Source organism: Vanacampus margaritifer, chromosome 7 (assembly GCF_051991255.1).
Source record: "Vanacampus margaritifer isolate UIUO_Vmar chromosome 7, RoL_Vmar_1.0, whole genome shotgun sequence".
NCBI lineage: Eukaryota > Metazoa > Chordata > Actinopteri > Syngnathiformes > Syngnathidae > Vanacampus > Vanacampus margaritifer.
This window is the reverse complement of record NC_135438.1, coordinates 8,978,210-9,004,033: the sequence shown is the minus strand read 5'-3', so window position 1 is coordinate 9,004,033 and position 25,824 is coordinate 8,978,210. Positions and strand designations below refer to the sequence as shown.

The following is a 25,824-nucleotide window of genomic DNA, read 5'->3' as shown; positions in this document are numbered from 1 at the left end:
ACATTTTCAGCAGCAAAAAGTTCATATTTTGTCCAGAATGAATTTGGTAACTTCATTATTTTTTTAACGTACAATTAATATTTAAATACTAATTAGGTAACGGAAGTAGGTAACAACCTATCATGGCTCAGTTTGCTGACTAAACCCAGAAAACAGGTGCGCCATGATTGGTCGTTACCTACTTCCTCAGCACAGGTGACGTCATCTTCAGTCGACAGCAAAGTGGAAAAAATATTTATCGTACAAGAAAAATAATGAAGTTATCAAATTCATTCTAGGCAAAGTTTTTTTTTTTTTTTTTTTTACTGCTGTCCCTTTAATATGTACCTTTTAATCAATTCATCCACTTTCCACAAGAGCCTAATTTAACATTGAGCACTTTAATAAACGGTGACAGAATGTGCAACATTGTTCAGTATTGTTCCATTAGGTATTTAAAATTGTGTATCTAATAACTGACTGATGAAAATGCATTCCATTTTCACTTAAAGCACAACCAGGTTTAGTGTTTAACATTTGGATCCAAAATTTTGTTCACGTTTACTTGAATGTTCACCATATTTTGGACGATAGGAAATACTTTTCTCTTTGTTTGAGCTTATGAAGTGTCGTGATGTCTTGTTGGCCAGCAATCCAAAATCAACCCATGCAGAGGAGAAACGTCAGTGGTGATGAAACCAGAAACAAAAGATGATTTTAAACTGAGTGTAAACCCAACAAGTACATATATTGGTAATATACTGTTAAAAAGGTGCAAAATGGGCAAATCCACAAGAGATGTGTCAAAGTTAAAGAAAGGGTCAAAGCAAATCTGCAAGGTGAGCTCCTTCAACCAAAGTTCACTAGAAAAGAATTCCTAAATGAAGAATCATTTCATGCTAAACCAAAAACCAAAAAGCAGCGATGTCAACAGTCTCCTTGGGCTGTAGCCTCTGTCTCTCTCCGTTTCATTCTTCTTCTTTTTTTTTTTTGTAAGCTTTCCTCCGGAATCCCCCCCTCCCCTACTGCGTCTTTTCCAATCTAGGGCTTCTTGCACTTTCCTTTCTTCTCCCGCTGTTGGAACTTCCGCAGCCTGCGCGCCCACGTGTCCCTCCACTGGATAACCAGGCTGCCTTTGTCGGCTACAACGCCGCCGCCCTGGCCGGGGGAGTCCTCGTCGTTGCCCAGCAGCAGGTACTTCTTGCCAGGCTTGATCTTGGGACACTTGCAGGCCACGTCTTTGGCGCGGACCCACAGGAACTGGTCCCCGCGGCGGATGCGGCTCTCGCCTTGCTTGTAGACGGAAATGACGTTGACGGTGAACTTCCACCACTCGCCGGCTTTGTCCGCCTTGAGAATGTGCACCTGGACGGCTGCAGATATGAGAGAAGCCATTAAGATAAATATATTAAAACACTGCCTTAGTGCAATTTACATCTGTTTTTGTACATCTGCGGCAGGGTGCAAATGTCGGCGTATTCGTATTTTCATACAAGCAGACATAGTTTGTTTATAAATATGTGAACAGCAGGCATCAAACCCTCTGACTCATTGTAGAAATCAATTGACTGAATGCTTTATTATTATCATCATTAATATTATTTGCAATTTTGGAGGATCTCATCGTGGTAGTGTGGATTCTAAAATTTGACCAATCATCCAAGCGTCTTTTTTCTAGATCTCATTTTGGTCAGTGGGATCAGAAAAGGGTCTTCCCCAAACTCTTTCAGCAAAGTTGGGAAATGTCTCGGTAAAATGAAGGATTGGATGTACGGAGGAACTCAGGGTTCAAGCCAAACCCCCAGATTGAATAATAATTTGCTTAACAGCTCTGACCCAAGATCTTTGTTTTTATGGAGTATATTGACAATTTTGTTGGAAAATGGGATTTTAATTTGACTGGTTTCCCAAAAGTCCAAAATGGCCAATCTTGTGGTTGAAAGTCATGTGGGTTAGTTTCTTATGAATGGAGGGAAAAAAGCAGGTTTGACATCCAACTTTGTCTATTTCTGGTGACGGGAGGCAGGATGGTGCAATCAGCTAGTGATTTTGTGATATCTGGTAAAATGTAAAATAATAAAAAATTTGAATCCCCAAAAAATAAATGGAAATGGAAATAAAAACTATATATATATATATACTGTATATATATATATATATATATACTGTATATCCATAAATAAATAAAAGTAAGAAGTTAAACAAAAAAAAAATTAAAACGAGATTCAAAAAATAAAAATAAATGTTGAAATAAATACAAAAATACATATATAAATAGAATTGAACATCAATCAATACATAACGCTCTGCTTGTTGCAAACTGCCTTCCATTGGTCGAGTGAGTGGGTCGGCGAACAAGGAAGTTTTGCTGGCTTGCAAGAAGAGCTTCAGCAATGGAAGGCAGTTTGCAATGGTGGAGTCCAACCCAAGACGCGCTTAGGACCGCCCCCTCATTTGAATAGCATTTCGTCCTGGCCAGAGTGTCTGCAGCATGAAATAAATAAATAAAGCAGAGCGTTTTTATTTATTGATTGATATTTAATTCTATTTATATATTTATTTTTGTATTTATATTTTTTTGAATCTCGTTTTTTATTTATTTTAGTTATTTTATTTTCACTTGTATTTATTTATTTATGGATGTTTTTTTTAATTTCCATTTATATTTATTTTGGGGGGATTTTTTTTTTATTATATTTTTTATATCCGTTTTTATTTTCACTGCTTGTTGTGACAGGAGTTGAAATGAGTTCACAGCGTTTGTATCTTACGTTTGCACTGTCACGTCAAAGCAAAAAAATAAATAAAAATTGCCCGAACGGTGGCTCCCATCTTGAAAAACGACGTATGATAGATATTGAGCCAATTTCTATTAGCTGCCATTATGCTATACTTACTATATAATAGAAGTGGAGCACTGTAAAGCAAGATCATGATTTCACCTTCATTGTGGAATTTAAATAGAGTATCCTGGAGTGTTATTGAATATCCCATCGGTATTACTTCGTCCTCCCTGTGGCCATTTTCTTTTTTCAGATAACCGATTCTCCCTGACCTCCGCGTCACCTTGCACCATACCTGCTACCACACAGCATGCTGTCCCATACAATCATTATTACAATCCCGCCGAACATCTTCACCCCTCCTCCCCCCTTTCGGACCCCCCTAGTGATTCTTTCGATACGTCGCCCCAAGAGGCTTGTAGCATCATTTTGCGACGCAGCATGCCGTCTGGCTCTCCTGCTGATCCTTTCAAAACAAAGCCCCGACTCGCTTTCTATCCTGCCGTGTGCTTGAATAGTCGGACGAGATCTTGTCTCTGGTCTGTTGTGGATGTGGGTGTATTTTAGAGCCTTTTTAAAAAAAATAAAATAATTTTTTAACAGACTGATCTTACATAATTATTTACGCTTACGCTAAAATAAATGTAAATGAACCATGAATTAACATAAAAGTTTATCTACTTCAATTAGAGTTGTTAACTAACTAAACTTTTAATTTGACAGCTGCATAAGATTCTACCAAACAAGTGTAGCTTAAAATCATTAAGTCATGAATCAGATTATAAAAATAATGCAAACCAATCTGTGGTTTTACTCTTGCAACTTTTCACGTTTCACGAAACAATATGTAAACATGGACCAACTTCGTGTTCACGGGAGGGACATTATGATTTTCTGGGAATGTTGTTGAAGTGATCATTTGAAAATGTACACAATGGTAGATATTTATAGAAACAAAGTGTTGCATTTTTTGTGGTAATTATTGTAAAAAATTATTAACATGATCAGTGTCACATAAATTAACACCATTATTAATTATTAATAGTACCATTAGGGATAGCTAATCATCGGCCGGGCTGATTATTGGTGCCAATATTTGGTCTTTTGTTGAATATAAGCATTGGCCTTTTTATTTAAAAAGTTACAAACAAAAACATCTGACAGCCGATAAGAAGAGATCAATTTAAAACTGACAGCTTCAGGGTTAGCTTTTTTTTTTTTAAATAGAAAATTTCAATTAAATTGATAAGTGGTGCTACTGACCCTCGAAATTCTCTGTACCTTTTTGATTTTGTTTGTGTGTGTAAAATTTCACTTAATTTGAAAATTGGGAAAACTTTATTTGTCAAAAACTATAGGGAGCTATTTACTTTTTATTTAACTCTTTTAAGACATGCCGATGACCTTGGGAGCTACCTGAACTTTTTTTGTCAGAATTTTAAAACAAAGATGTCTATTGTTTAAGATTTTAAATAAATAAATAAATAAAAACATTCAATGTTTTGCAAATGGGAAAAGTTGTTCAATAAACGTGTCGCTTTGAATTCGATTAATTGTTCAGCCCTATTTGACAGCTTAGCAAACTCCTCCCTCTTCCCTCAACAAGACTTTTTTTTTTTTTTTGGGGCGTAAACGGTGTACAACATAAACGCCGACATTGATTACATTCATGGACGTTGTCGCTGATGAATGCCGATCTTGAGCGATTCTCACGACATGGTGGGCCGTCGTCGAGGAAGGGGTCCGCCTTTGAGTTGACCCCCGCAAATCCCTGCGGTAACAACCCACCCACCCCCCCCCCCCCCCCCGTCGGCCTGCCCGTCAAGTTGCTCACTTGAGCACTTCAATCGACGAGGGGAGCAAAATGGGGGAGAGGTCATACGCCTTATCCGCACCTTGAATGGCGTGGCGGGCGGACGCGCGCAGGAATGTGGCGGGGAGCGCAACAGCATTTGGGTGTGGGAGGGGGGGGGGAGCTAACCCCAGCATCGGATTTTGACTTATTTTATCATCTTCTGTTTTTCTGCTGCCGTCTTCGTCCCGGCAGGTGTAATATGTTTAATCTTTGCACGCTTTAAGTCTCCCTGCAACACGTTGGAGCTGAGATGGATGGGATGGAAAATGTCTCGGGTTTGTAGGATTTACTGCAGCAGGGGGGATCAAGCATGGGAATAATCTGGAGGGAGGGAGGAGCCTTTGCATTTAAAATGGACAATATTTGTCAAAATGTGTGCTTACGTTGGATTGTTCCCACTACAAAACACGCAGTTATGTTTACAATGCTGCTTTAGTCTGGAATTTCTCGTGCTTTCCATCACATTACATGAATGTTAATCTTACACCACTGACTCACCGTAATCCTTCTTGCAGTACTTCTTCATGTTGATTTTCAGTTTGCCTTTTGATGCTTTGCAGTAAGAGTCGCAGTCTGAAAGCATGACGGGAAAAAAATACAGTTAGGGAAAATGACCATGAACAGGTTAAAAGAGTCCTAAGGAATAATCACTCGATAGTTATTGTAAAATGTGTATGCAGTAATTGTTCACATTACGGTTTTTTAAAAAAAAATGTACGTAAAATGTATATTTAATAGACGTTCAACAATTAAGAAAATCTACAGTATTAAAACAAGTATGTTGAAGATGAAAAAAAATAAGGAAACTGATGATGAACACGAGTGGCAAATACAAAAATGTATCCTTGACAGTAAAGTGTCGTATGTCTGTACCGTTGTGCCCTGAGGAACCCCTGCAAATTTTTATCACCTGGCCGTGACCCACTAGTCTAAAACCACTGGTTTTAGAGAATGTCACTGCCACATGAGTTTCATATTTAACTTTAAATCATTTGTATAAAAAAAGGCCTATTGTTCTCAAAATAGCTATACAAATAAATTATATAATGAAAATGGAAACAAAGGCGATTAATAATAAATACAAAAAAAAGATTATCAGAAGCTGAATTTGTATCTTAGTTAGATATTTTTGTATTTTATTTTAAATATATTATTACAAAATGTAAATTATAAATTTTTAATAATGTAATTTAATATATATTTTATGGCTTTTAAGTAAGAATATTTACAATATTACACATTACTGTATGCATACACGAGATATTTTAATACACATACTTTTGTAGAAAATCTGAAAAAAAGGCCCATTGTTCTAAAATAACTGGAAATAGTTCTAGAAATAAATTATCCAATAAAAATGGAAACAAAGGCAATTCATTTTTTTTAAGATGATCAGAATCTGAATTTGTATTACAGATAGACATTTTTGTATTTTATTTTTTAATATATTACAAAAATTATATCACCAATTCTTAATACAGTATTCTAATTTAACATTTGTATTGCTCTTAAGTAAGAATATTTACAATATTACACATTTCTGTACGCATAGACGAAACACCGTAATACACGTGTACAAAATCTAAATAACAAAACAAAAAACATTTGAGTATGAACCCTCTGCGTAATGTAACATGCGTGTGTGTGTGTGTGTCCTGTGTGGGCCGCTGCACAGGCCTGATGCTACATCAGCGCGTTACATATGACCGACCTATAGCCACTTATTCCCTGTCAAAACCTGGGAATCATTCAGCCCAATGCGGACCACCCTCCCACCGCCAACTTTGACCCCCCCACCCCACCCCATCACCTCCATCCAAATCTCACCTCGCTTGTCACCTCCCCAAAAAAAAAAAAAAAAACGTCGCCCTGGGATCAAGGCCCCAACGAAGGGCCGTGTCAAACGTTTGCATTCATTGCGGCGTGGACATTGGGAGGAAAAGCGTTGGGGGCGGGCGAGCGGCTATTCCAGGGTGTGGAGGCTGGGGGGGGTGGTATGAAAGGGGTCATTGCCGCACAAAGGGAGGTCAGGAAGGGAGAATTAGCCATCCATGAAGAAGAGTTAGGAGCAGAAGACACTTTTCTTAGGGGGGAGTGTGCCCACTCTGAAGAAATAAATACCTCACGCACACACGGCAATCACCCAAAGGATTCTAAAACTATTCGTTGAGGAGTCAATGGAGGCCAAACGATCATATACGACACATTTCAGAGGCCGCAACTTTACCCAAGAGTTAGGAACTCTCCAATGCTAACAAAACGACCTGCTAGCATCGCCTTATGCTATTTTGCTAACCTGTCATCCACTTACAGTTGTACTCAAATCATCAGATTTATTTTTCCCTGCTCCTGAAAATTGGATCCTGAGTTCCGACTCGGCGAGCGCGGCACGAGGGAAATGGGACGGCCTCTTTAGCGGAGGAGAGTCCTCTGGATGCAGTGCGGTGAACAAACCTCATTGTTGGGGGAGCAGATCTTTGCTCTGTGCCTTCACCCCCCCCCCCCCTTTATGCTCTTTTTCAATGAGGTTGCCAAGGGAACACTGGAAGGAGAAAAAAATGCACCCCCTCACCTACGCAAAACAGGAGGAATGAGGCGGGGGGCTGACAAAAAAGAAGATAGAGCAAGAGTGAAGTTTGTCATGAAAATAGCTCAAGTCCGCTAGCTCCACTAGCGATGATGGCGTAACTAGAATAGCGACAAATTCAATCGAGTCTAAACGAGCTGGCCTTGATTACCATTTAAATGATTTTGAAGCTGGAGCTGTGGCAAGGAAGCTTTTTGTTTTCTCAGAACCCCCCCCCCCCCCCCCCCTTGAGAGGCATCACGATACTTCCCTTTGATAGCCTTTCCTACCCTATTAGCGTACCCCTGCGACATCGCACTCGCTGCGAGGAGCTCCAAGACCCCCGTTGAGGACCAGGCGGTCCCCTACCAGGAGGACAAATGTTGCCTTTGTGTGCACGTTACAGACAAGGGGAAGTGGGAGCAGCTTAAATGTGCTGATGTAGTTACTACGCCGCTTTGTTTGCAGCCTGGCGAGTACCTAAATCAGATCTGGACCTCGGCCCCTGGACCATAATACTGCTGCCAAACACTTTCAACTGAATCGTTTTTATTACTGAGGCTAGTTACTGAACACTTCGAAACAATGTGTTCATGTGTTCTTCGGTGTGTTAGCTGGCCACTTCCTGGTTCTTGGTGAATGGTTTGTAATTCTGAGGGCGGGGGGGTTAATGGTTCCTTCCTACTTAAATAGCAAAGAAATCAATTACTTCATTCGGATGTTGAATCGACTGCCGTTTTTGTTGACCTGTTTGCGTTGTTGGTTAGCAGTTAGCTACTTGGAAAATGCTAATCCTTTAGATGACAAGACACAGGACGCACTTGTCTCATAGTGAAAGAGGAATAAAATGATTTGTCCTCTTTGCGTGTTCCAAAATTTGAAGACAGATTTAATGTAAGAAAAAAACACCTTTGCAAAAATGATTTTATCTAACAGAGATCTCTGGACACTCGTACAGCCTCTAATTCCTCACTTAAACAGGTGGGATTCAGAGCGTCGAAATGTGTCTCTTCCGCGTGTACAATGGCTTCTTATAGTTAAAAGACCTCCTCTCTTTCATTTGTAGACAAAACATACTCTCTGGGTACTTTTCCATGAGCGATGGCGAAAACAGAGTCAGGAGTGCGTGTTCGAAACAGATTCTGTTCTCAAGGACCAAATGTGCTTTCGCACAAAGCGCTGAGAAGGAACTTTTTCGACTAAATAGTATGTCCCAGCTTAAGGTCAGATTATACCGAAATCAACACCATCTGCTCTGCACAGGACACAAAACATTTCGACAAGGTTAATATAAAGAATTAAATTGTTAATAATGTGTAACAATGGTCAATATATGAAATGAAGAATTAAAAATGTTATAATATCTATCAATAGCAAAGTGATAATACATTATCAGAGAGATCCTAAGTACATATAAAGTGCACCTTCCTAAAAGGTACATGACATTTGGACTGTATCAGTGGTTCTATCAGCTCAAAAGGCGCAAAAAAAAAAAGTAACAAAAAAATCAAAACAGAAATGATTCTTTGACAGTAGTGAGAAAAAAATGTGAAAATCAATATTAGGGTTTGTTCGTCGGTCCATTTCTGAGTTAGCAGGCTACTTCCTGCCTCATGAAGAATGAGATGAAATGGTACGACTAGTGTCAGAGGCCCCGATACTGCATTAAAACTGTGGTATCGTGAGTACTAACAAGTAAGATGCCGATACTAATACAGGACTTTGGATGCAGCATCTTGTGTCCTGCTCATGCACGACATTCACTGATGTATGACATGTTCACTGCATGCCGAGCTAAGATATCCTATTGGCCCTTGAATGCTCTGAACCAATGGCAGGACAGCTTTTTCAAGTTGAGAAAAAAAAACATAGGTATCGGTATGGTATCGGCATCCAATACTGCAAAGCTGGGTATCGGGGGCCAAAAAAACGCTATCGGAACAACACTAGATACGACCAGACAATTTTTTTTATTCCATGATTGGAGAAAAGACAAAAATGGCAAAATTCCAAAGCTCCGTATTTGCGTCGGTCCGTTGGTTTCTTAGCTGGCCGTTTACTTCCTGGTTCATGGAGAATGAACGTGAAAAATGAGGCAAATGCCACCGTACATCTCTGCATTCTAAATAATTGGAATAATTAAAAACATTTTTTTTTAAATCAAATACATATCTTTAAAAATACATACTTATGAGCTGATATGTGAATTCATTTTCAACATCATGTTTTTATATACTAATAACCCAGAAATTTGACCCAACACAAACAACCCAGAAACAGTTTTTAGAGTGTAGTGACTTCCAACCACCGTAATATTGCCACATGCAGTTGGTGCGTGGTATATTTACAATCTCATCAATAATAATTGTGCTTCACTTAACAAAAATCTTTTTTGGTAATCTGCTCCATTGTTTATAAATATATTTCACTTTACACCTTTAGGGGGAGCTGCAGAGCTCTCGTTTGTTCCTTTCCCGCCGCTTTGGCAAACCGCAGCAGAGTACACAAGTGTATCTCATGTGCATATTGAGTAGGGAGATGCATATTAAGTTGACTCGGCGGTGCGAATGTGAGGAGGTGTGACCGAGAGCCCAGGAGGAGGCCTTTCTCCCCTCAGCACACTGATGGGCAAAACAAAGTGTGGCAAATAAAGCGTGTCATTAGATTAGGGCGCCCAGTGTGCTGCCCTGCTCCGAGCTCCTCTGCTTTGCGCTGTTTACACTTCATTTGGATGGCATCCAGACAACACGGGAGGGAACGATAAAGCATCCACAAGTGGATTTTACCACCTGTTTTTAATTAACTCATTCACTGCCATTGACGGCTATAAACGTCAAAAAATTCATTTGAACTATTTCTTATTGTGTAACTTTTTTTGCCCACTTTTGTTAACAAGAGTATGAAAAGCTAGACATTAAAAAAACATTTTTTTTTTAAATATATATATATATATAAAAATTTTTTTTTTTTTTTAAGAAAAGAGTATTAAAAATTAGGGGCGTCATGCGATCAAATTATTAAAAAATAATAATTAGTAATTGTAATTAATCACATGATTTCAATAGTTAACTCACGATTAATATTTTTTTTTAGATCTGTTCTAAATTTTCAATAATTTTCTTCTAGGTTTTCATACTCTTGTTAACAAAAGTGTCAACTAATAGAAATAGTTCAAATGAATTTTTGACGTCGATAGCCGTCAATGGCAGTGAACGAGTTAACCTTGCAGATTATAGTCATATTTAAATGAGATTTGGGAACCTGAACATACAAGAATTGAGCAGTATTTCATATGTACGAACTGATGTAGCAATGTTGTCCGTTTTTGTTTTTTATCAGCCAATTGGAGGGCAATATATCTTCTAAATATTTGGAAGCGAAATATTGGAAGGGGAATTAATATTCACTCCGTTAGGCCCTCTCGTCGGCTCCCCAAATATGCGACCTACCTTCTCCTCGCCATCCAGCTGAGGCGCACGGAGCCACCTGCCAAACTATCCTTTGACACTCTGTCATTGATTTTTCCATCAACACAGGCTTTTCTCTGGCTTTTTTTTGTTGATCTTTACCTTGGATGAATTTTATGAAAAATTTCAAAGATCGCACTAGTCGTAGCTACTTCTTGTTCATTGAAAAGTCTTGGAAAATTCTGAATAATTCTGCTCGCATTACGACCACACCATATTATCGTCTATGCAATTTTTTTTTCTTCATTTTTCGTCTTCTCAAAATCAAGTTCCACAATGGCAATTTTTCAAAGGAGGCTACATTTAAAAAAAAAAAAAAACTAAAACAAATTGTAACGCTATTAAAATTAGGGGTGTCAGGCGATTACATTTTCTAATCATAATTAATCGCATGACTTCAATAGTTAACTCACGATTAATCGCAAATTTTATAAAATTGAGTTAAAATGAAAAAGCTGGACTGTACTATAAAAGAGTGTGATATTGATTTGTGTTGAGGTTATTTTTCTGCCACTAGATGGCGTAATTGCATTTGTTAGACGTTGGTGACAGCTCAGTGCATTTTTCTTTTCATATTAAAAGCTATCTAATCTTTAACATGAAGTAACTTGTGAAATTCCTCACATTGTTAAAATGGTAAAATACAAACACTTGACCTCAGTCTCCATAAATATATGCATCATGATTATATTTATTACTGCTAAATTTAACGTGCTGCGTTGCCACTGGAATTCCCCCAATACAGGCTTTCCAAGGGGCGGTCAATAATTGCGCGTTAAAAAAAATTGTGAAAAGTTTAAATTTTATTCTCATTTATGTATGCCAAAAAACATTCTTAAAAATATAGTCACAACTTAATTGCATGTAAAATTTATTATTTCAACTTTTTGTATTTTTAGTGTGGCATCATATGTTATGATACAATGCAGCAGGTATGAATCCTGAAATTTTGCTTACCACCTGTTTATGAAAATACGTCAAATGATATCAGAGCTGTTCAAAAAGTAGCACCAATGCAGTCAACATTTCAGCTCAAAATGTAAACGCATGAGTTGGGACCCGCGAACCCTGGCACGTCATGTCATGTCAGCTTTGCCATCTGCTCAAATTCAAACAGAAACTTTGAGGAGGGAAGCCCTGCCATCCCCCGCCATCATTAGATGATCTCTAACGACGTGCTCCAACGTCATTAAAAAGTCAGTTCTTCATGAAACTTCTCATCAACGGATCCACAGTAGGACACGCTTTAGTTAGAGCGGAATGGAAAGAAACAACACATATAAAAAGTATACACACCCCTGTTCAATTGTTACGTTTTTTTTTATATGAAAAATGACACTAAGATAAATCATTTCAACTCTTCATTTCAAGATGCTAAGTAAGAATTAAACTGAGAATTACTTACTACAATTCCAAAGGTGCATGGCCTCGTGACAAAAAGGGGCCCTGGAGAAACTCCAGATATATTCCCTCTCGGCACAACACACACACACACACACACACTCGCATTCGGCCACGTCAAAGACAAAGCGTGAAACAGACGGAGATGGAAGATGGAAAAAAGAAAGCGGGAAAGAAAAGAAGTGGAGGGGGATGTAAGGGAGGTGTGGGGGGTTATTAGGCAGTGACTGTGCTGTCAATCAAAGCTGTCCCAGAGGAGCTTGCCGGTCCAACTACACACTTCAGGCCTCCTGCCACTGGCATGCGTGCAGCATGAATCACCCGATTCACACAAAATTCTTCAATGGACATTATTTCTATTTGTCTACTTTTGTTGAGGCTATAATACTGTACGTTAGCATTTTTGTATAAAATGTCCAAAATTTTGATAGTTGACTCATAGAGCCATTTTCAGAATTTGGTAACTTCATTATTTTTTCATGTACAATTAATACCTTTAAATTCTATTTTTTTTCCACTTGCTGTTGACTGAAGATGACATAACCTGTGCTGAGGAAGTAGGTAACGACCAATCATGGCTCAAGTTTGCTGACCAAACCCAAAAAACAGGTGAGCCGTGATTGGTCGTTACCTACTTCCTCAGCACAGGTGACGATGTCATCTTCAGTTGACAGGAAATGGAAAAAATAGTTTTTAAAGGTTTTAATTGTACAAGAAAAATAATGAAGTTGACAAATTCATTCTGGATAAACTATTAACTTTTTACTCCTGAAAATAGCTCAATGAGTCAAGTATCCCCTTAACTCATTCACTCCCAGCCATTTTAACTGCCCCCGGATGTTATACTGGATTTTGACAGATTTTGCAAGGCCCACAGAATATTGTGTTCTATTGCTATAAAAACATGGAACCTACCACAAGGAAGATTAGAGTCTCTTCTTTCATCAGTTTCCGTTTTGCAGCAATTAGCATTAGAATATAGCTAAGTTTCATCATTATTCACAAATCTGTTTAGAACTGTGAGTGAATTTGCTTTTTTTCAACATGGCCCTGGTTGATCTCTTTTGCTCTGCTGTCACCTGCTGGCCGTTTGTAATAACTGCAATTTCTTCAACCGTTCTTTGCAGTTGAGAGGCTGCCTTCTGTACGCTCTAGCATTAAAAAAAAAAAAAACGTCTTTTGGACACAAAACATTTTAAATAGAACGTATTTTTACGTTTTTGGGAGCAAATGAGTAAGTTGAAAATCAAATGTTAGTTAATTATTAGCCGGAAATATATAACATTAATTTCTCCAGGAACAATCAAGTTTAAAGTTGGCTAATGCTAATAAAATATGTTATGACATATTATAATTTAAGTGTAAAATTTTGTCAAAAATTTGTATAAAAAGTTGGAAATAAAATATCCGGTAATTATTATCCCCCCCAAATTATGATGAAAAAATTACGTTACATGTGAAAAGCATGTTTAAAGCTGGCGAATGCTAATACAGTGTGCTATAATTTTTGTATAAAAAATATAAACCATGTGCTCGTGCCAGAGAGAGAGAGAGAGAGAAAAAAAATATTGGTACACAAATAGAGTTGTTTAATTATAGAGTTTCTGTTGTATGAGGAGTGATTGGGACTTGACGCTAAAATTCATAATACAGTAATGCATCATACAATTTGTCCAAATATATTTTGGACCAATGCATCTATTGCATAAGAAAGCATATCCATATTTTGTGTCTCCAAGGCATGTTCCGGTCAATGTGTGGCATGTCAATAGTTCCCGGTCGCCGTTTGGCTCACCTGAGGGCTCTTCTGTGCTGCTGGCTGCTGTCGTAGGCGGCGTAACTGGAATCTCTGCTCACACACACACACAAACACAACGATCAGAGCCCTCATACTGTGTGAATATGAAGTACAAAACAGATTGCAAAAAAAAAAAAAGCATACTTAAGCAAGGGGCTGCCACTTTGTTTGGCCATGACTAAATTTGGATGTGACCACACCCACAGCGGCACAGCCTCTTGAAGATCCGCCGGCCTAACTAATCATTTTTAAGACATATGGAGTGTATGGACTTCCACTTCCACTGACCCTTGCAATTATATTTTTGCATTGACATTGAAAGGAAGCATGCGTGGTCCTCTTATCTACAAAGGAGCTCCATGCTGGAGCAGATAGGAACAGGAAGAAAAGGACGAAGCTGTGAAACCGCAGCCATCAAAGTGTGTAGGAAGAGAAAGAGTAGCCAAGCAGCTGCGCGCAGGTGAACGCAAACTCGATTTTGATCAGACATGAATGTGATGATTCATCTCGAAGATATGAGGTCAAACATGGCTTTCAGTTGATTACTTGATTTAAAAAAAAAAAAGATCAGCATTCAGACAATTGACACGACTCGACTTTTAGCTTACAAATAAATCAAATTCATTGGTTGATTGTTTTTAGTCAAGAGTCACATGTTGGCCTTCTGCTATTTTGACTGTTTGTAATTGCAGGAAATGTAAAATAGTCAGTCTATGATTGTGCGTTGATGAGGTCTCTTGAGTGTCAATTCGGCCCAAAGCAAATGTGGTCATCAAATCACATTCATATGAAGTTTTTTGGTGTGCTTTTTTTTTTAAAGTTAGATTTGTTTTGGGAAGTAAATTTGTGTTTTAAGAGAACACATTTATAATTTTACATTAAAATGTACGATTTTTTTTGTCTCAGAAAAAAATTAAAACAATGTAAACGTTGATTGATTAAAAAGATTTATTATTTTATTATACATTTATTTTATTAATGGATTTGTAAATATTTATAGCCATTATTTATAAAGCAATGACGTTAACTTGAATTTTTGAGTCCAATGGGGAGGAAAAGTCATAATTTTAATTCTAAGTCTTAAAATTATTTCTGTGGTAGTATGACGCAAAAGCTTAATTTTTTTCCAGAAGTAAAAAAAAAAAAGAGATTGTATAAGAGATTGTATAAAATAATGAGCGATTTTTTTTTCTAGAATGTTCATTTAAATCAATTTTTTTATCACAAAAAAAAGTTAATATATAGGAATAAAGGCTGTTTTAAATTGTATTTAACATGAATAAAGTGGTCAAAGGAAAGTAGATATCGTGAAGGTGAATGATGTCGAATAACTAAAAATGTCTTAATTTGACGGGAATAAAGCTGGAAATAATTTTAACAAAGAAAAAAGATTCTTGAAAAAGACATCATTTTGAGGGAGTAAGCTTTATTTAATGTATTTTTTTATGTGACCTCCTAAAAATATTATTTTATAAAATGTTTTATTTTCTCAATATTATCACTTCATAACCCTACAACTTATTTTCTCATCATTGATTTTTTTGTGTAGATTAGTAGATTTATGTTAAGATAATTGAAGTGTGCATGGTGGTGTGTATCGCATTTCCTGCTTTCCAGTAACCTCACGTTCTAATCTGAACTTTCTGCTGTGGCCTGTCAAGAAGACAAATCAATAGTGTTAATAAAGACAGTTTTCACGTACTTATGCAGGGTGCGATGGGCGAGCGGCTCTGCTGGAAGCCTTTAGCGCAGCGGTTGCACGTGATACCGGTCACACCGTCTTTACAGGGACATTGTCCTGTGGTTTGGTTACAGGTTTTGCCGGCGGCACCCACGGGATGGCAATCGCATGCTGTGAAGGACACAGGAAGAAAAGGAAAGGCACAGTGAGTGGTCGCACACATGTGAGAGATCACAAAATAAGAAAGTGCACTCGGGTGATGGCGGGGACAGAGGGACAGAGGGACAGGTGGCAGAAAGGTGCATTCAATTAGTGGAAAACGGTCAACAGTCAAGTCGTCCTCGTCTCAGTTAAATCGTCCTAGTCTCAGTCAAGTCGACCACGTCTCAGTCAAGTCGTCCACGTCACTGTCAAGTTGTCCTCGTCACTGGCAAGTCGACCACGTTCTGCCTCGTCATCCGGTCCAGTCATGGCGACCAGCCTACTCTCGTCCAGTCTAGTTTCATCCGGTCTAGTCCCGCCATGGCGACCAGCCTACTCTCGTCTCGTCCAGTGCCGTCATGGCGACTGCCTACTCTCGTCCAGTCCGGTCCCGTCATGGCGACCAGCCTACTCTCGTCCCGTCCCGTCCCGTGATGGCGACTGCCTACTCTCATCCAGTCCGGTCCCGTCATGGCGACCGGCCTACTCTCGTCCGGTCATGGCGACCAGCCTACTCTCGTCCCGTCCCGTCCCGTGATGGCGACCAGCCTACTCTCGTTCCGTCATGGCGACCAGCCTACTCTCGTCCCGTCCAGTCCTGTCATGGCGACCGGCCTACTCTCGTCCGGTCATGGAGACCAGCCTACTCTCGTCCCGTCCCGTCCCGTGATGGCGACCAGCCTACTCTCGTTCCGTCATGGCGACCAGCCTACTCTCGTCCCGTCCGGTCCTGTCATGGCGACCGGCCTACTCTCGTCCGGTCATGGCGACCAGCCTACTCTCGTCCCGTCCCGTCCCGTGATGGCGACCAGCCTACTCTCGTTCCGTCATGGCGACCAGCCTACTCTCGTCCCGTCCAGTCCTGTCATGGCGACCGGCCTACTCTCGTCCGGTCATGGCGACCGGCCTACTCTCGTCCAGTCCGGTCCCATCATGGCGACCGGCCTACTCTCGTCCCGTCCCGTCCCGTAATAGCGACCAGTCTACTCTCGTCCAGTCCGGTCCCGTCATTGCGACCGGCCTACTCTCGTCCCGTCATGGCGACCAGCCTACTCTCGTCCAGTCCAGCCCCGTCATGGCAACCAACCTACTCTCGTCCGGTCATGGCGACCAGCCTACTCTCGCCCCGTCCCGTCCCGTGATGGCGACCAGCCTACTTTTGTCCCGGCATGGCGACCAGCCTACTCTTGCCCCGTCATGGCGACCAGCCTACTCTCATCCCGTCTGGTCCCGTCATGGTGACCAGCCTACTCTCGTCCAGTCCGGTCCCATCATGGCGACCAGCCTACTCTCGTTCATTTGTCTCCTCACCTTACCTTCTATGTATCAACAAAGTTCCTCATATTGCCCTTCATTCCTGTCTCGCTGTTGTCTTTCCTTGCATTTGGGTCCCCCATCTTGCAACCATTCACACCCATCGTGACAGTTTTGTTTTTGTATAGTTATTTAAAAAAAAAAAGGGGGGGGGGGTGGGGGTGATTGATGTACTCAACCTTTTTTAAATTGATTATGTTACCAGTTCTGTCATTGCTTATGTCTTTTATTTTATTTTATTGAACACAGAAGATAATCAATCTGGTGTCTTTCTTCAACAAAATCATCATTTGTAATGAATAAAGTCACATTTCACAAAGAAAACAAGTTTGCAGTCGTTAAGTAAAGCGTTTAAAGTTGTCCGGTCTTCTAAGAAGCTAACCAGAATCTGAAATGAATTTGCCCGCTTGTACAGGAAGTGTGTTTGTTTGAATGCGTGCAACAAGCAAGGACAAAACCAATCGCCTGTTTGTGATTAAAGCGTCATTTACGCTTCCTCACTGACCGATTGACTTGGAAGCGCGTGTGCTTGGGGAATGTAATCATTTTCCCAAATGTTGTGCATCCAAGTCCAACACTGATTTATGGAAACGAGTCGTTTGCTGTTTGTAAATTTTAGTATTGAAAAGAGCGCTCTCCATTTTGTCACTTTTATCTCTAGTGCTTGTCGTTGAGCTCCTGTTTCGAATCTTATCTCCACCCCGCGTGTGCCTACTAGTTCTGTTCACGCCTCTTATCAACTTCTTAAGTCTGCTTTGTACCTTTTAGCATTTTTATCAGGCCAACGTGTCACATCTATCATGGCCGAGTTGTGTCTATCTGGGCTAGAGGACGCGTATGCACAAATGGTCCCCCAAGCAGCATGTATGCCCGTCCAGCACGTCTTCAGGCCTGTAAATTCAGACAAATGTCAGCCGAATACGAGCCAAGTGCATTCCTCCTTGGGTTTTTTTTTTTACGTTTAGTTATGGTTCTATCGTAAAGGACCTCGGCTCGGTTGAGGCCAGAGTCCACTTCCCCTGATGGATGCGCTGTGTGGTTGCGTGACAAATTGAACGACTCTCTGGCAGGCACCTTTTGGACAAATGACCGACGTACTTGGGAGGGGGGGGGGGGATGTTGAGCGAGCCTTTCTGCTTTAAGTGCGTGTCCACTTAGCGCTTAAGTGGCTGTGTGCTCAGCTTCATGGCCACTCCAGATGGATTAGGCAGATACCAAGCCAAGACGGTGGCCTGTCTTACTCTCCTGAAGTGATCAGACTTGAACGATCAGATGAAAACAAACAAAAAAAAATATTCCCAACATCAACGCTCGACTTCCTTTGTTTGTTGATGTCAAAACAGATGCAAAGCGATATAGATTTGTTCACACGTTTGGTCAGCGAATGTGAAGAAGTGTACATGTTTGGAGTGTGAGCCGCTGCTCTCTCATAATGACCTCCGATGGGAATGAGCGATGGTCCTAAGAGTTCATAAATAAGCAAACCTCTCATTTGCTGTCAGCGCCCGGGGGAGCGGACACACATTGCTTACTGCGCTGCGAGCCACACTCAACTATGCTGACATAAAGACAACCCATAAAAGGTGTTCACTTTTTGTGCGCGTGCGTGTTAGTGCGAGAGGGACACACCACATCTGTGATTCGGTTGTTTGATTTGGCCGCCGAAGGAACGGTCCGTGCTTCCTATCTGTTGTCATCTCAGGCTAATTAGCACACATCCACCCATTTGAAGCCTCTGTTGATGTAATCGAATATGTCAGCGTAACTTGGAAAATGTTAGTATTTGATTACGCATGAGTGCGCAGGTGGGAGGTCCAAACCCCTCTAGATCATTACGCACATTTAATGGAACAAAATGAGCGGACTACTTTATAGAAGTCTGTGGAATATACTGTATATATTATCCATCCATCCATATAGGCTAGCTAGCTAGGTAGCGTGTAAACGCTCAAGTTTTAATCTATCTATCTATCTATCTATCTATCTATCTATCTATCTATCTATCTATCTATCTATCTATCTATCTATCTATCTATCTATCTATCTATCTATCTATCCAGGCTAGCTAGCTAGCTAGGGTTTAAGTGTTATTCTATCTATCTATCTATCCATCCATCCATCCATCCATCCATCCATCCATCCATCCATCCATCCATCCATCCATCCATCCATCTATCTATCTATCTATCCAGGCTAGCTAGCTAGCTAGGTTTAAGTGTTATTCTATCTATCTATCTATCTATCTATCCAGGCTAGCTAGCTAGCTAGCTAAGGTTTAAGTGTTATTCTATCTATCTATCTATCCATTCATCCATCCATCCATCCAGCATGGCACATAGAGAAGAACCAAGTTCCCGAACAAGCCTTTCGACGTTTGCGTCTCCTACAAATACAGACCCAATTGGATCACAGCCGGCAACTCATGAAAACTATTTGCAGAACCCGAACACTGCGCGGCGCAAGAAAATAGTTGTGTGTTATTGACACTAAAGCACAAAAGAACAGAAAACATCTCGGCCGAACTTCCACGTAAAGCTTTTCGCAGAGGCCTGTCTGAGGTCTGTCACTGCCGACTTGTTTATTTACTCACTCCCTGTTGAGTGATGTGGGAAAACGTGGGCTTAAGCTGTCATCGCGCGGCCGATATTTCCACGCGTGAGTATAACATTTTGGAGCGCGTGGCTTGTTTGGGCAGGGATTACGCTGCTGTTATTTTTACCTGCAGCTACAGCAAAGGTGAGAAAACTCACTTTGACGCCGGTGAGCTCGGCTGAGGTTTGATGGCATTAAGCGGCGAGCGCACCTGCGCAGGGGCGTGTTCGCACCACCTCCACCGCCCTCCATTCCTTCCTATCTTTCACCCTCACGACTGACCTCCCGCTTGCTGCGCCGATCACTTCACACCTCGCCTCTGTTTGCTTTGCTTGTCCTGTCAACCCTTCGCCTCCCCTCGAATTAAGCCAAATAACTCAGTGTCAAAAGAGGGAACACCCACTACACCGCCCTCGCTTCACCATCCCCGCAGACCTCCAACTCATCTCCGCTGACAGAGGACGATGGGGGCGAAACAAGGCTCAGGAATGTTGAGACGCTGCGCTTCCTCCCCCATTTCCTGTCATTAATCTAAAACACTAGAACAGCGGTACCCAAACACGGGGCCGCGGACCGTTACCGGTCCGTCACAAACACACAAAGCAGGGTTATGATAGTTTGGGATCTTTCATTATTGTTTTTATTTCATTTTGTCTTTTGTTTTTCAAATTCAGTTGGTATTAATTAGTTTTTAGGGCAAATTCATCATTTTTTATTAGTTTTAGCATTAGTTTTATACTCTATTTCTATTTATTATTATTATTATTATATTTTATTATTTTATGTTTATTTTTTTGATTTTTTTCTTGTTTTATTATTTAATTTTATTTTTATTTTATTCTCCTTATGGAATATAACTAGAATTCTCAAACGGCTGTTTTACCTTCCTTCTTCCGTACAGCCGAACACTAAATATTTTTTTAAAATATAATAAATCCCGAAACCCCTTATGAAATTGACTGGCAAAGAAGCTATGAGAGTTTTTTTTTTTTTTTGCCTTGTATAAATAATAGTTGAATGTACGCCCTCCTGACAATCAAGTCCGCGCGCACTCCGGCCGCAGATGTGTTTTGTGATAAAGTGTGACGGCGTACCCTTGCAGGCTTTCCTGTGCGAGATGGGTTTGGACAGGTCCCGGTAGTAGCCCTCCTTGCAGTAGTGGCAATGTCGTCCGGCCGTGTTGTGGCGGCAGTTGAGGCACACGCCTCCGCTCTTCCTCCCCGATAGCTTGTACAGTTCCATGTTGAAGCGGCAGCGGCGGGCGTGCAGGTTGCAGTTACAGGCTGCGGAAGTAAAAAAAAAAGCCAATTAGTGAGTGGCATTCACTAACGCCTCAAGTCATTATAGCGAGAAACTTAACAGGTGCAATGCAAATGTCAAAATAAACTACTATAAAATAAAACACCATACAACACAATACTAGGCACCGACTGATTAAATTTAGCGATATTAGCCTTTTTAAAATGGGCCAAATTTTTAAAATAAATTTTACTGATGCTTATTTTTATTTTTTATTTTTATTTTTTACAGATAAACACATCTGACACTCAAGACAAAGATAATGGCATTCAACCCCCACTCCAAACAAAATAAATAAATAAATGAATAATTGGTCAATGACAATTTTCCATGTCTTGTAAGGTTAAATAATAAAGGACAAAGTAATGTAAAACAGTCAAATGTTCCGCCTGTAATTGTTGTAAGGGTTGAAGGACCCAAAAAAGAGAAAATATTCTTTGTTTCCCCTTTTTTAAAATTAATTGGTTATCAGAATTGTATTCTGCAAAATGTGAAGTTGGACTATGCACACACATTAAAATACATTGAATTTTATTGTATTTTTTTTTTTTTACATTTTATTTCAGCCCCATATAAATAGGAAAATGAGAGAAAACAACACCAAACAGATCATAACACAATATGAAATAAACAAATGAAGCTAAAAATAACAGAAAGTACATAAAAAATGTAAAATCAATGTCATTTAACTGTTTTCTTTTTTTCTTTTTGCAATTTATGTCAAAGCCCAAAAAAACACATGACACATACAACATATAGCACAGCATAAAATAAAGACACTAAAATAAATGTACTTGTTTTTTTTTCACAATTTATTTGGACCCATTAAGAAAGAAAAATAGAAAAAGTAAATTCTCTGTTTATTCTAATAAATTCAAAGCCCTATAATCATATCATTTGTCTGTTGGAGACTTTAGTACTTGTCCTCATTTTGGCCACGAGTGAGCTGGAATCTGTTCCAGCTCACTCATTATGAGCCCTACCTTCATCTAGCTACACTCCGAATATTAATGTTGTTGCTTAGGTAATTTGCAGCACCCAATGCAGAAATCAAAGGTCCTACTTGGTCAAAACATCATATAAAAAACATACCTTCTCAAATATTAAATGAACTTCTCATGTTACTCCGCCTTTGCCATAAAATTTTGCTTTGCCGTAGAATCACATTTAAGTGGTGACTTGAGATACAACTGACCCGACTTGACTGAGTTTTTCAAAATACAAGCTGTATGTTGCCAGTGAACTCAACTCACTTCACATTAAGTAAAACTTAATGGCAACGAGTGAGCAATTCTACCAAAAAGAGGCTTCAAGCTGTTTAATGCCGTTGCACGTTTTATATTTAGAACAATCAAACACATGCCTAAAGGCTCTACAAGCATCATGCTAACATAGTTTTTAATTTCAGTTAATTTTATTTCTTGTTTAGTGTCATGCACTCAAGGTAGTGAGCCCACATGGGCTTATAATACACAAAATCCGCAGACATTCACAATTATACCAAACATACAATGGAAATTGCCAATGACATGCTAAAGGTTAGCATCTATGTAGCATTTTGGAACCCTTTAATGAATAATTCGAACGCAAATGGAGTAACAGATGTAGAGATATAACAATAATCAATAAAACAATTATCTACTGGTGGACTTAATAAAGGAAAGTGTGTCAGCCTCATTCTGTTGCCACAAAGTCATAAATCTGCTCAATTAAAGACCCTGTAAAGTGAATAAAGAGATTTGTTTCTTAATTCACTATGCATGTTGACAGATAAAAACGTACAAAGACTAAGAATTATGTTGCGCTGAATTGTTTAGATACTGTAACAGTTTTTTACTATTCCAGCTTTCCTAAAACAGGACCCAAGTAATTCACACGAGTTGCTCTCCCCGACGATATAACATCTTTAGCGGTTATCTGAAATTGCGAGTTTCTTAGTCATAATTATTTGGCCCATTTCGACCACTACACTGTGCTGTTAGCTAGCTAGCTAGCTATGCTTACACTAGCTAGCTATGCTTTGTCTTAAATAGCTAATAAGAAGTAAGACTGAACTACTACATGTTCTGCCATGTTTAAAAAAAAAACAAAAAAAACCAGTTGACTTTACCACAAGTGTCTCTAGTATGAGGAGACACCGCAGATGAGCTATTTGTTTGTCAGTCAAGATGTGCTAGCTGGTGGCTAGCACCTCTCGTTGTAGCATGGCGCCCCAGGATGCCCCTGTGGAATATATTCCAGCTACCGGAGGCTTTAAATTTATATATATTCGCTGCTCAAACATGAACGGATATTTCCTCATTTATCCTCAAGTGTGTTTAGTGTTTTTTGCCTTTTTCTGTTTAACACTGAGTACAGCTTTGATTTTGTTTTTGTACCATATATAGTGATTAGGTCTGTGTAAATGAAGCTCACGATTTTGGCTCGCAACACAAATCAACGCAAAATTCACAAAGGTAATATACGCCCTTAAGACAAGTGTTTCCATAAGCAGCATTTGTGGTTATATAAACACAACACAATAGTTCGCATCGCAGCACGTAACCACAAAACCTTCATTCAGTCACTTTTGGGACTCCCAACAAGACATCCTTAATCCGCACAGGCCGTGAGACAACGCAGGCCTGATGTTTAGACATCTTTGAGATAATCTGTGACACGGTGTTGAAAAGAATTGAACATCCAAGACGGCCGTCTGTAAGACGCAGCTGGCGCAAATCACCGCTGAACCTGTCTGCAGGTGATCGCTGGGCAAGGATCAGGCTCGTACCCGCAGACATGCTTTTGTTACAACATTGTTTCCCGCCAACACATCATCGGTGAGGGTGACACGCTCGGTCTGGGAGGCATGTTGCTTCTTGTAAAGAAGTCCCACGTGCTCGCTCGCTTCCAGAAGATCCGTCGTTGAGTCGCGACTGACAAACGGCAACTTTTTGCGTTGTCAATGTGGGTGTGATTCACAAAATAAATCATGGCGTAGTTTAGTTTTCAATTTTTTAAAATATATTTACATCACAGTTTTACGTATTTTAAATGCATTGGATTTACTAATGCTAAATATGCAAAGCCAGCTATGGGAACTACTGCATTACTGACGGCACGTTTGACAGGTGGACCCACTAGAGTTCTAAAGTTGCTTGGTGGAAATAAGGTGTAATTGTGAGATTCACAGAGACATTGTTATTTTTGGCATGAACAAAGGTGTATTGAGTGTTCAAACCACTCGAGACATTACGTCAACGCGGGGCATATTAAATACATCCAATTATGTCTTCATTGGTAAGACTGTGGGAGTTCCACATATTCAGTTCCCCGCAGCGTACAGTAATGATGCAATCAGTTCTGCATCCAACAGTATAATGTATATAATCAACTCAAAACATAACATTGATATATATTTGTAGTTTAAAATACACTAATATATATATATTAGGGGTGTCAAAATTAGTGCATTAATTTAGAGTTAATTTCTATAAATATAATAAAGTTTTCTTAACACTACAAAAAAATTTAACGCGTGATGACCGCCCCTTACTTTGAGAGCCTGTACTGGGGGAAGTCCAGCAGACGCGTCCACGTCAAAATTTAGCAGTAATACATTTAATAATAATGCATATATTTGTATTTTAAAATTTGAAAAATGTGCAGAATTTCACAAGTTGCTTCATGTTAAAGATTAGATAGCTCTTAGTATGAAAAGAAAAAAAGCACTGGGCTGTCCCCAACATCTTACAAATGTAATTATGCCCTCTAGTGGCAGAAAAAATGACCTCAACACAAATCAATATCACACTCGTTTTTTACAGTGCAGCAAATCTTTTTAATTTTAACTCAATTCTATGAATTATCATGAAATTACTGTCAATGACTAAAAGATGCAGCCATATTTCTTTAGTTGAGCATTTTTTCCACTTTTATGTTAAGAGTATGAATTTTTTTTAAATAAAATTATTTAATTGTACATTTAGAACAGATATAAAATTGTGATTATAAGTGAGTTAACTAATGAAATCATGCGATTAATTACGATTAAAAAATTAAATTGCTTGACACCTCTAATATATATATATATATATATATATATATATATATATATATATATATATATATATAATGAATTATTATGAAATTACTTTCAATGAGTAAAAGATGCAGCCATATTTCTTTAGTTGAGCATTTTTTCCAGTTTTATGTTAACAAGAGTATGAAAACTTTTTTTTTTAAATTATTTAGTTGTACATTTAGAACAGATATAAAATTGTGATTAATCGTGAGTTAACTAATTAAGTCATGCGATTAATTAAGATTGAAAAAATTTATTGCTTGAGACCTCTAATATATATATATATATATATATATATATATATATATATATATATATATATATATATATATATATATATATATATATATATATAATGAATTATTATGAAATTACTTTCAATGACTAAAAGATGCAGCCATATTTCTTTAGTTGAGCATTTTTTCCACTTTTATGTTAACAAGAGTATGAAAACTTTTTTTTTAATTGTACATTTAGAACAGATATAAAATTGTGATTAATCGTGAGTTAACTATTGAAGTAATGCGATTAATTACAATTAAAAAATGTTGCTTGACACCCCTAATATATATATATATATATATATCAATCAACAAAACACCTGCCTAGCTTAGACCAGGCGTGTTAGCCCTGTTTTTCATTCATCAACATGCAGCCAGCTCTGACTCCTTTAGCACACTTCCTATTGAATTAGCTTAACGACCAACTTTCACTGCCAAGTGTCAAATTTGACGGGAAACTGGTATGTTTATCGGGTAGTTTGTGTTTACTGCGAATCCTCGGGAAGCATGTTTTTGCCGGGAAAAAGCTGGCTAATGAGCGTCT

General features: G+C 39.1%; 2 protein-coding genes across 3 annotated transcripts in view; one reads left to right on the top strand and one right to left on the bottom strand.

Annotated features, from left to right (window-relative positions):
• stx8 (syntaxin 8) overlaps nt 1-17,137 on the top strand; it is a 53,223-nt gene extending 36,086 nt beyond the window's left edge. Inside the window, exon 9 of the transcript XR_013294777.1 lies at nt 15,665-17,137. The gene's annotated coding sequence lies outside the window, so the exon portion shown is untranslated. The remainder of the gene's footprint in view (nt 1-15,664) is intronic.
• Nucleotides 284-25,824, bottom strand: part of ntn1a (netrin 1a) — a 47,122-nt gene continuing 21,581 nt past the window's right edge. The window contains exons 2-6 of one of the 2 annotated variants that reach the window (XM_077570823.1): nt 20,732-20,920; nt 15,552-15,701; nt 13,847-13,900; nt 5,116-5,190; nt 284-1,352 (exon numbers count right to left, since the gene is read on the bottom strand). In XM_077570823.1, the coding sequence (XP_077426949.1) occupies nt 1,021-1,352; nt 5,116-5,190; nt 13,847-13,900; nt 15,552-15,701; nt 20,732-20,920 (800 nt within the window). In that variant the 3' untranslated portion in view covers nt 284-1,020. The remainder of the gene's footprint in view (nt 1,353-5,115; nt 5,191-13,846; nt 13,901-15,551; nt 15,702-20,731; nt 20,921-25,824) is intronic. The other variant, XM_077570824.1, reaches the window with a different exon arrangement.